This window comes from Coenobita brevimanus, chromosome 64 (genome assembly GCF_032717465.1).
Source record: "Coenobita brevimanus isolate Jiangsu-jjx chromosome 64, ASM3271746v2, whole genome shotgun sequence".
Lineage (NCBI taxonomy): Eukaryota > Metazoa > Arthropoda > Malacostraca > Decapoda > Coenobitidae > Coenobita > Coenobita brevimanus.
In genome coordinates this window covers 27261613-27274256 of record NC_137017.1, presented here as the reverse complement: position 1 = coordinate 27274256, position 12644 = coordinate 27261613, and the positions used below count along the sequence as shown (strand labels likewise).

The following is a 12644-nucleotide window of genomic DNA, read 5'->3' as shown; positions in this document are numbered from 1 at the left end:
TTTAACGGTGTGAGATTTGATAACAGGGCGGTGATCTGATGGAGGGGCGTGTATTGTTCAACAGGTGGTTTGAGTGGCAGGTGTAGGGGAGAATAAGGTATGGTCTGGGGAGAAAGTTCCTGCATTTGTTCTCTGTGGATGTCATGTGGGTATTGTTTGAATGCATACAGAATCTAATCGGTCCTTAATGAGAGCTCCTCGGTAATCGTGTGTGTGTGTGTGTGTGTGTGTGTGTGTGTGTGTGTGTGTGTGTGTGTGTGTGTGTGTGTGTGTGTGTGTGTGTGTGTGTGTGTGCAGAGCCATAAGGGATATTTTACAATGAGGCCTCCTCCTATTAAAATAATGGGGATGTTTGGGCTGGAATGATATATGGTTTGTACTCGTGACCTGAAGGGCATGACAGGGTTTGTGGTATATGTGTATCTATAATGACGCGTATTTCCTTGTCTACTCTGGTTTGAATTTATGGGATTTCGTAGTGTTGTCGGTCTTAGTCAGCAGCGTCCTTTATGTACGAGTGGTGTCTCTGCCAAAGCCCCTGCCAGCCACAAATATCTTCGGCTTCATTTATTGCACCAATTACAGTAACAAGCGCCAAGCAGGAAGTTGCCATAAGGTTACTGCCCATTACATGAAACAGCAGAGAGGGAGAGAGGAAGGGAGAAGGTGGAGGAGGCGGAGAAAACAAGGAGAGAGAAGGCAGAGGAGCGACGAGAGAGGACGGGGTCGGAGGGAGGAGGGGCAGGGAGGAAAGGTAGTGGGAGGAGAGTGAATATGGTGGGTTTGAGGAGGAAAGTAGGGGAAGGGGGAGTGGTACACCTGGCGCCATCTTGGTTATTGGTGTTCCAAGGGACCCCTGAGGCCGATTTGTAGCCGAGGTGAAATGTTGGCACTCCCCGGGGTGTTGTTGGAGGGGGGAGGGATGTGAGAGAGTGGATGGGGAGGGATGTGTGAGAAGATGGGGAGGGATGTGTGAGAGGATGGGGAGGGATGAGAAGGAGTGGATGAAGAGGGATGTAAGGGAGTGGATGGGGAGGGATGTGAGGGAGTGGATAGGGAAGGACGTGAAGGAATGGATGGGGAGGGATGTGAGTAGATGGGGAGGGATGCGAAAGAGTGGATGGGGAGGGATATGAGTGAGTGGAGGGGGAGGGATGTGAGGTAGTGGATGGGAGGGATGTGAGGGAAAGGAGGGGGAGGGATGTGAGGGAGTGGATGGGGAAGGATGTGAGGGAGTGGATGGGGAGGGATGTGAAGGAGTTGATGGGGAGGGATATGAGGGAGTGGATGAGAAGGAATGTGTGGAATTGGATGGGGACGGATGTGAGGGAGTGGATGGGAAGAGATTTGAGGGAGTGGATGGGGAGGGATGAGAGCGACTGGATGGGGAGGGTTAAGAGGGAGTGTATAGGGAGGGTTGTGAGTGAGTAGATGGGGAGGGATATCAGGGAATGGTGGGGGAGGGATATGGACTGGAGGGCGAGGAGTGTGGGTAAGGTCGGGTGAAGGAGTGGAGTGAGGGAATATCCGCAGGGGATGAGGGAGAGGACTAGGGTAAGCGAGGTGATAGTCGAGTTCCTGGAAGTGGTCATAATGAGGTGGCAAGTTGGTGGCGATCGTGTTAGTGATGACGGTGGTGATGTTAGTAATAATAATGATAATTATCATAATTATCATCATGATCTTAAGCCTCTTGATCCCTTATATGGAGTTAGAGAAATCAGAAAATTGGTGAAGACAAAAAACAGTGCTATCAGTAGACTGTCCAGTAAAAATGGACAACACATCAGTTCTCTCATCGTCAGTGCCTTCAAAATTCAAGACCCGACATCACAGGGAGAGCGACCCACACAAAACTACGCTTCTTGAGACCTAAGGGACAGAGACATTCCTTCTACTGCCATGTTAAAAAAAGGAGTGTTACTTTTGTTAACTGCACCTCTGTGTATATTACATCCGTCATATCTATCCTTTAACATTTTCTATCGACACCCATATCTCACTAATTCATACAATCAGATAAATCATCCACCCACCATCTTGGCCTCTGACGCCTCCGCCTACCCTGAAACTCACTCATATATACCCTTTGCTTCATCGATTCTTATCTAGCCTTAGCTTTGCTAATTCGCACATTCACTTGCATTGTCCATGCACCTTCTTCTTGGCCTGCAGCACTTCCTCCTCTTTCAAACTTATCAATACACTTTATACTACACTATTTAAATTTATTCTAATATTGTGACCATATGATCTCAATATTCCCTCTTTTATCCTTTCATCAAGAGATTTCCATATTCCATATCTGCTTCTAGTTTTTTTTTTCCACATCCTGTACAGCCTACACAAGTCACTTAGCTTTCTTAAACCATTTCTACTGCTGTCACACTTGATTTCTTTTATACTTCTTAACAAACCATTTCTACTGCAGTCACACTCGATTTTTTTTTTATACTTCCGCCATTCCAACAACTCACAGCAGTACCATAATGTGGGCACTAATACACCTACCTGCGGTCTTCTTGCAACCTCAGCACTCAGACCTCTATTGCGCATCGGCCACCTTGAGTCACTCTACACTTTTGCAGTTTTTCTCTCTTCACCGACAGAACACAGTTTGAGTTAACTCCTCTCTCAACAACCATCATCTACCCTTGTCCATTTTTACTTTCAAACCTCGGTACTCACAAATATTCACAAAATACAAAACCAACCCTCAAAGCTTAAATGTCACTATTAGCAAACAACACAGCAGAAACAGCATTCATTAGATGTGAGCTATCCATTCCTCACCATTTATCACCAGTTTCACTTCCATCTCTGCAACTCTTGCTTCCACTTCTCCAGTAGAGGCAAGTTCCATATCCAGCTGGGGCAGGGAATCGTTTGAGGAACTATCTATCTATCTATCTATTGCCAGACGCCACAATCCCGCAAGGGGTGGCCATTTGACTTTGAGTTAGTTGTTTTACGGGGAGGGGCACTAACCCTCCACCAACCAACTTGTTGACACGTAGGGAACACGTATGGTTTGGTTATATGGTTACCACCCAGCGTTGTAAATGGTTTCCTGGCTTACATGAAACCATTTGGCTTGTCACTCAATGTAAAGCCAAAAATACCCCCGCTAATACCAGTACACCAGTCCTGTATGAGTCGACCCTAGCATGTATTCAATATGGATGGTGGGTGTTAGCACCAAAGTGGTGACATGTGAAGGTGTATGGAATGAAGGAGAACTATTGGGCCTTGAGAATGGATTGTGAAGCCTATGCCCAGAGTCGGACACATTAAATCAATCAATCAATCATTTCCTGTGGCACCCTCGGGGATGCATAGGGCCTCGACGAACTCACACCACCACATCCTATCTTGTGCTAACTCCTCAAGATCTCCCCAACACTCATCTCCAGCTTCCCGTCTCATTGTCCTCACCCACGTCTCTTTTGGCCTTCCTCTACCTCTCCTACCAGGTGCCACCCACCCTGGTGTACCTCGTACTATTCCCTGTCTCCTATACACATGTCCTAGCCACTTCCATCGTGAGAATCTAACATATTCATCGATCGGCTGCACTCCCGTTATTTCTCTAATTCTACTATTTGGTATCCTTTCCCACCACTTAACTCCTAATATTCTTCTAAGTGCTTTATTTTCAAACACCATGAATTTATTTTCCATAGTCACTGTGCTGTACCAAGACTCATGTCCATAAATTAAGATACTCCTAACCATTACCTTATAAAGTTTGATTTTTGTATGCACAGAGAAATTGTTATTATTCCAAATATTTTTAAGCATTCCCATTGCCTGATTAGCCTTCTTTAACCTTTCCTCGAATTCAAAGTTCAAAGAACCATCCTTGGCTAAATAAGTACCTAAATATTTAAACCTATCAACTTGCTTTACAACCATACCTCCAATTACACATTCCTGCGCATTTTCCATATTCATATTGATTATTTCAGTTTTTCCACAATTAATAACCAAACCCACCTTGCGACCTTCACTCACCAAACAGTCCAACACTCTCTGCATCTCTTCTGGCCCATCACAAATCAAAACTATATCATCTGCATAATCTAAATCCAAAAGTTTCCTGTTCTCTCCCCAAAGTATACCTGCACCGGTTTCTGTTCCAACACGTTTCATAATGTAATCAATGACCAATATAAATAGTAAAGGCGATAGAACACCACCTTGAATTACTCCGGACTTGACTTCAAACGAATCACTCAGACAACCATCAACCATCACTTTACAAAATGTGTCCTCATGCATGTTCATAATGACCCTCACAAACTCCTCTGGTATTCCATAATGTCTCATGATCTTCCCCATAGACTCTCTCGAAACACTATCAAAAGCCTTTTCAAACTCAACAAAACAAAGACTTAACGGTACTCTCATTTCATTAACTTGCTGCATCAAATGCCTAACTATAAAGATCTGATCATTGCAACCACGTCCCTTTCTAAAACCAGCCTGTTCATCCCTCAGAATACCCTCAACCACCGGCTCCAACCTATTTAACAACACTCTACTGAAAACTTTCAAAGCTATCGGTGACAAAGAGATTCCCCTCCAATTACCACATTCACTCAGGTCTCCTTTCTTCGGAACTTTAACAATTACACCATTCTTCCAAACTGCTGGTAGTAACCCCGTCACCCATATCTTATTGAATAGCTTGGTCAAGATCATTATTAATCTATCCCCCTCCACTTTAAACATTTCCGGAAATAAACCATCCTCCCCTGGTGCCTTATTATTCTTTAACTGTTTTACTGCTTTCTCCACTTCTGCAAGCCTCAACTCTCCTGTTTCTATATTTAAATCTTCCTGAGCAGACGGTATATCCTCTTCTGGTGGTATTGGTCTATTAAGAACTGTCTCAAAATGCTCTTTCCATCTATTTTTAATATCTCCATCTTTGGTCAATAAATTTCCTTCCCTGTCTCTAATTGGTATTTCCTTGCGTTTACCTGCATTACCACTCAGTTCTCTAATCGATTCATATGCTATTCTTTGACTCTGTCCATCATTTTTGTTTATTAGGATTTCAGTCTCTGCAACCTTTTCATCCACACATCTTCTTTTATCTCTCCTAGCTAACCTTCTTACTTCTGAATTCAAACTCCAGTACGCAGCTCTTGCTAATTCAATCTCTCGTTCATCAACGCATTGCATCTCACTCCTCAATTTAGCCTCACCTCTCTTTTTTATCATATCCCACGTTTCCTCTGATATTCATTTCTTTCTCCTGAATCTATGTCTCCTTCCAATCGTACATTCAGCAGTCTCATGCAAAACTTTGTTCACATCCTCCCACATGTCATCTACACTTCTCTCCCCCTCTTCCAACGTTTCCAACACCAAAAACCTATTTCTGCATTCTAATCTGAATTCCTCCTTTTCTTCTCCTTCTCTTCTAAGCTTAACAATATCGTATCTACCAACACCAGATTTTTCCTTCTTCTGATTTTTAAGTTTAAACCTTATTTTTGCAATGCTGAGTTGATGGTCACTACCAATAACCGCTCCCCGTTTAACATGAACATCTAGCAGAGAACTTCTATGCCTCCTACTGATAGCGATGTGATCAATCTGATTTTTATATTTTCCACACGGCGACACCCAAGTTGTCTTGTGTATATTGCAATGCTGAAAGAGTGTGCCCCCGATGACTAAGTCATTTGCTAGACAGAAGCTTCCAAACCTCACTCCGTTTTCACTCATCCTACTACCAACTCCCATCTTACCCATACATGCCTGAAATCCCTCATTTGAACAACCCATTACTGCATTAAAGTCTCCAACGCAGATCAAAACATCATGTCTAGGTACCCTTCCTACTCCTTCTTGCAACTTTTCATAAAATGTGTCTTTCCTTTCATCGAGTGCATCATTAGTAGGTGCATAACACACAAACAGACTGATGTTGCCATGATTTGATTTAAACCGTGCGTATAGCAATCGCTCATCTATAGGATCCCACTCACATAAAGCCTTATTTGCTTTACAACCCAGCAACAATCCTACTCCCTGATAATGCATTCCGTCCTGTCGGCCAGATATCAATAAACGTATACCATCCTCCAAATCCAACTTATCGACTCCAGTTAATCTAGTTTCTGTCAGAGCACAAATATCAAGTCCGTAATTTTGAAAAACCTTCACTAACTCATCGATTTTACCGTCATGATTTAGCGTTCTCACATTCCAGTTACCAATTTTAATTGTATTTTTTGCATTGACAAAGGAATTAGATTGTAACTGAGGCAACCGTGAGATTCTTAGCACCCCCTGCCCATTTAAGGGCTGCACGGGACTGGGGGCCATTATTGTTCTTTCAGAGTCCATCAAGGTTTCTTTGGCTAACTTCCTGAACACCTCGCCATTGTGTTGCAGTCGCAGTAGGCAGCTAACTTGCCTGATTGCCCACACCCGAAAGACCCAGCTATGCTGTAGCCAGTCACGTGCCGGCATGCTTCCCAGCCATTTCACTCTCAAGGAGTTCCTCTGCCTGAGAAAGCAACCACCCCCCTGCTCCCGAGGGCTTTTGATCTGTGTAGGTAGAGGGCGATCACTCCCTCACTAGCCATATACAGTGTATATTCAGTGTATAGGCTACACTCACCTCGGGCACATTAAAAAAAAAAAAAAAAAAAAAAAATCTTTAAAACGGATTTTACTGATTTACGATAAGACCCACCGAAGTGTCGTGAAAAAAAAAAAAAAAAATCTCATTAATAAACCAGTCCTGTATGAGTCAGCTCTGGCATGGACTCAGTATAGTCGGTAGACGTTAGCATTGGAGCGGTATCATGTGGAGATGTATGTTACGTAGGAGAACTGCTGCGAAAACAGCCATAACCTCATTCGAATAGTGATACTGAACCTGTCCTTCAAATATTCAACTCTTACACAAACTTTGCTAATGATATAACTTTTCAAAGCATTTTGCCATTTTCCTTAAACACCATTTCCGCACTTTTTGTTCACCAGGTAATATTCCTTTTCCAATTCCATGAATGCCATAAAAGTCTTATATTTCTCAACTGAGTTTCTTCCCTGTCATATTGTAAAGATTTGTCTCATATTTTCTACCCCCACCTGATATCAACTTTTTTCTCGTTAAACGAATCTCATAACACCTGTTTTGCACTTTCTATCACTATTCTTCCATTTACCTTATCTACAACACTAGGGACAACAATCTCATTAAATGTTTTGGCACTTCAATCAGCATTACCCTTATATAAAGATACAGTCACAGCCTCCTTCCACTCCTGTAGTAAAACAGGTTTCAATGATTCTGACAAATTACCAATAAGCAATTAATTTTACTCGTTCTACTACATTTATAATTTCTGAGTATACTGAATCAACACATGCAATCTTTCCATTTTTCGACCTTGCCACACTACATCCTATTTCTGATAGTGCCACATCCTTGGGCACCAGGTTTCCTTCTTGTACACCAACTAGCGAAATTCTTTTACCACTGCTCTTCTCCTGCCTTTATTGTTCATCACTTTCCTGTCTTCTGAAAATTGTGCGTTCATTTTTCTTCCAAATTCGTAGTTAACTCCTCCTTATCTCTGCTACTTAATCTCCATACACATTTCCTTCTGTCAGCGTATTCTTTCCTTCAGTTATCTAAATTCCTTTGTTGCACCCGCACCTTCAGCCTCTTTTGTTTAATTTTTAACTGTTCCTTCTACTCCCACTTCCCATCATGCTGACAGTCTCTTATTATCTCTTTCTGTTACTGTGATTTGGCCAAGTTAGAGAGAGAGAGAGAGAGAGAGAGAGAGAGAGAAAATAAATGCAAATTTTGTGGACGAGAACTAATGAAAGTGATGTTGCTCTGGTAATGGCACCTTAATATTAGGGTGTCAGTGAGACTGAGTGGATGATTTTGTACATGACAGGAAGAATGAGATATGTGTGGATATGTGATGAGTAGGTGAATGTGTGTGGATTTGTAATGAGTAGGTGGCTATGTGTGGATCTATGATGAGTAGGTGAATATGTATGATTTGCTATGAGTAGGTGGATATGTATGGATTTGTGAGCAGGTGGACGTCAAATGGTAGCAGGATTCGATTATTTTTAATGGACGGGCAGATTTCAAGTTCAAATGGGTAGTAACTATGGTGAGATGGATCGCTGGAGTAACAGGGAGTTGTGGTGAAGTAAGAGTTGTGAGAATGTGGTAGTGAGGTGGTGTTGGGGCAAGAACGGAGAGGGAAAGTAACGAAGGGCTTGATCTTAAAGAGTAACAGGTCAGAAGGTGGGGATATTCAGGCTTTAGGGCTTAAAGGTGTGAGGTGGCATTGTAGGGATCGAGGCGGTAATCCAGAACGTGGTGGTGTTTTAAGGAAGGGGCTTACGAGGGGTGTAGGAAGTGTTGCATATTCTAGGATGATGTGAGAGTATTACTGTTGTGAGTGGCTAGTGTTGCTAGTACAGTGCTTAGTAATGATAATGATATGAGTACGTAGAATGTGTATTGAGAAATGCAGTACTGATGAGTCCTCCAAGTGAAGCGAGAAGTTTGGGTTGCATTTTTAGTTTTGCAGCCCCTATACCAAAGGGGGAGATGGTAAATATGGCATGTCAATTCTCTCTCTCTCTCTCTCTCTCTCTCTCTCTCTCTCAAAGACTGCTCCCATTCGACTGGAGTGGTTTAGATTTCGAGAATCCATTTGGCAGGAGTTTGCCTCTGTGTGTATATATAATATGTATGTATGTATGTATGTAAGTGTGTGCATGTATGTATGTATGTGAGTATACAGGGTTTCCCCGGACTTGACGCACTAACTTCTGGTAATTCTAGGGCTAATTATGAGTTAAAAAAATACTATATGAATAAGGGTTCAAATCCCAGACGCTACAGAGCTACGGCTATTGATGCATGATGGGAGGGTTGTGCCAGTTTATCTTTTATATGACTTCATAATACATTCTCAGCTTTGGATATTTTTCATTAGTTCCTTGCAGCAGCTTTCATCTTCTCTGTCCGTTTCTCAGCCTCGTCATGTGTCATTCTCCATTGTTTTCCCCTAAAAACGCCATGCAAAGTTTTTCTGCTCCTTGTTTTCCTTTAAGTGAAATAATGTTCACCGTATCCTTCCCTTCCCGCACTAGTAAGTACTAATATATTACTTTTCTCGTTCCTTTCGTTAATTTTTTCTTAGTTAATTATTCTGTTACTTTCTTTCCTCTCTTCCTCCTGCCACTTAGTCACACCTTGTATTTAATTTACACTTCCCGTCCATCTAAGTTTTTGATAAGGATTACGGCTAGTATGATATTATATTTATTCCTGTTTGTTCCGGTGAAGTTAATGTGGCACTTTTCTCTGCTTTGCGAGACACCAGCCGTACAAGAGTGACACATGCTTACGTTGTTGTTTTGGGCGGATTATTTGATTAAGCCAACACCAAGCCTATATATACCACCGTACATTGCCCACCACGACAGCATGCTACCACCGTCATAACCCACCACCCACTGCTATTCAAAGCCGTTCCGTAAATTTCTTGATATTTATTTCACACCCTTTCTGCTCCCATTCACACACACACACACACACACACACACACACACACACACACACACACACACACACACACACACACACATCATACAGCTCCCTTCTTGAACGACTACTTATTGTGCTCTGCTCCATCGCTCACCAACATCCCAAGCCTCTGTCCTGTCAACTCCTCTCCTCCCACTGAGTCCACTTTTGCTCCCCATTTTTCATACAAACCTTAAGCCAACATGCAGTGTTCATTTTCACGAAGTCTGGTTTTCCTCGTCATGGCCTACCACAAACTATAGTTCTACATATCAGCCAACCTACAATATCCATCTTCGCAGATTATGATTTCACCATCATGCCCCACCACACAGTACCATCCAACCCCACCCCACCCACTATTTTCCACCCACCCTACTCAGACCTGAACGAAGCCCCCAATCAACATCTTAAAAGTCATTGCGCCGAGAGAACTGATTTTTGGTACCCTCCTTCGCAGGCACGGCTTGGGTGATCTAATGGAAGGCCAGAATTTACCTAGAAGAATGTAATGGTCTTGAGCTGATGTACTTTATCTGATTAGGCCAAAGTAAATGCTTAGGGCCTGATTACACATGAAGATGAAATATTTAACCTGACTGAGAACATTCGGTTTGCATTATGATTACTCGTATAATTATGAAGCATAAATTAGGTCAGACGATGGGATTCTTTGTCGCATTTGGCTTTGTCACTATCTGTGTAGAAGGACGAAAATTCGCATCTTCAAGGCACTGGTGCTCCCTGTCTTACTCTATGGCTGAGACATGGACAAGAAACAGTGACTTGAAGGGGCATATTGACTCCGTTGGTACCAAGTGCCTTTGCAGGATTATGGGATATCGCTGGTACGACCTGGTGCGTAACAAGCGACTACTCCTTGAGACTGAATCGAGGCCTATTACCCACACAATACATCAGCGCTAACTCCGGTAATATGGGCACGTGGCTCGTTTTCCTGAGGTTGATTCTGCTCACAGGGTGATATCTGAGAGAGCTAACCCGGGATGGAGGAGACCATGGGGAAGGCCACGAAACTCGTGGCTGGTTTAATCGTTTCCGTCGAGAGATATTTAGAAGGGAATAGCCGCTGCCTGGAGGGTTGCATGAAAGGACGCCCTTGGGAGAAGTCGGAGGGTGAGTGAGGCTATGCTATCCGCGGGTTTTCCCCATATGAATGGTGAATGAATGAAGCTTGAGGATGCAGTATTTGCATTAGCTAGGAATAACACGTTGCAAGTACTACTCTCTCACCAACGTGTTTAAGTGTTCTAATTATGTTGCAACATACGTTGTGACAGGATAATAACCATATTTTTATAAGATGGTTCTCTGTTGTTATCTTCCCTCCCCTGACTGGCAACGCTCTCCTTTCTTGCACGACCATAGTGCCTCCAGTTTCACTGTGCTTTACCGCGGTCACCAGCCGCTTTCCTCCAGCCAGACCCCAATCCCTTGCTTACTTCCACTGAACCTAACCCTCAATCCCATAGCTGCCTCGGGGGCTAGCCATTCGACATAACACATGGACATAATTAGAGCTAACCAGTGGACATAACCCACACCTCTGCCTGCTGAAGCTGACCCCAGACATATCCTTGGCCCGGCGCCCCATAGCTGTCCCTGGACCTGATTTCTACCCCAGACTTGTCCTTGGATCTGTTGCCTTGACCTGCCCGCTGGACCTGATTTCTAGACCTCACCACAACACCTGCAATAAAACCTGACCCACAGACATCCCTCTGGACCCTATTTCCATACTTGACCTTCAGGCCTGTCCCTAGACCTGACCTTCATATTTGCCCCTAGACTGACCCTCGGACCTGCCCTTGATCCTGACTCCCAGGTCTGCCCCAAGGATCTTGATCTAACCTACTCCAACACCTGAGTCTGGTCCCTTTGGACATAAGCCCTGGACCAGTATCTGATCGCTGTAATTGACTCCTTGAGCATGCCTCTGGAAATGACCCCCGCACCTGATCCCCTGGTCCTTCTGTGACTGCCTCTGGTATTGCCTCCCTCTCTGAATCTCCCTCTGACCTGTCCCACTGATCCCACCACTGAACATCCCAGATCTGTCACGGGATCTAGCCGCTTGAACTATCCGTGGACTTTGCGTCTACCTTTGGACCGTCCTTCTTGAATAACCACCGAGTTCAACTTAAGGAATCCATGGACCTGACTCCTGGACCTGTTTGTGAATCTGTTCCCTTACTTTACCCCCAGTTACTGTCCCTCTGCATCATATTCTGATTCTGAATCTCATACACTGGACCTGATCAAGTATGAGCTTTCAGATCAAACTACCTGAGCCGGATTCCCTGTATCTGACCCTCTCTGGGCTTGACCCTCTGTGCCTGAAACTCTAGCCTTGAGTTGCTAAACTGGGCCCTTTTGATTTACACCACTGGATCTGATTCTTCATTATATATTATTGAACTTGACCCATGTTTCTACAGGGCGAGGCGGAGCGTGTATGTGGTGCGGACGGGCAGTGGGAGGGCGGCAAGGAGCTGGGCTGGACCAACTACTCCGCGTGTCTCCCTGTCAACTCCTCCGCTGCCACCGTCACCACCTTCACTGTCCTTGAGGTGAGTCACGCTACGTTACTTCACTCATTTAACTCCATACATAAATCTTTATTCGAGCAACTTAACAGCCAGAACTTTAAAAATAGATGGGCCTTATCTGTGCAACAGACGCATTATGTTGTGTAAAGCTGCAAGACAAAAGGTGACCTAATTATTGAGTTATGACATCTACAATCATTGAAATGTCATGGAAGGGTCAGTAGATGGGGAAGGTGGAGAAAGTAGAACCTTGAAAATCGATAGGCTCAGTCTTTACCAGAGGGAGGTTTCAGGTGTGATACAGGGTGCAGACTGGGAGTTTGTTTTTAGAATGTATGTGAGAAGAATACCGACATGGGGAGGATCTGTAAGTAGCTTTTATGGACGTAGAGAATGCATATGTCGTAGTTAACAGAAGTGCCTTTTGATTAATCTTACGGATGTATAGTGTGGGAGGGAATCTACGTACCAAATGAGTAGGG

At 43.8% G+C, this 12644-nt stretch overlaps 1 protein-coding gene across 1 annotated transcript in view; it reads left to right on the top strand.

Annotated features, from left to right (window-relative positions):
- The window catches only part of LOC145404715 (secretin receptor-like), a 109170-nt gene that overhangs the window by 54330 nt on the left and 42196 nt on the right, over positions 1-12644 (top strand). Inside the window, exon 4 of the mRNA XM_080276266.1 lies at positions 12052-12183. Coding sequence (XP_080132392.1) covers positions 12052-12183 — 132 coding nt within the window. The remainder of the gene's footprint in view (positions 1-12051; positions 12184-12644) is intronic.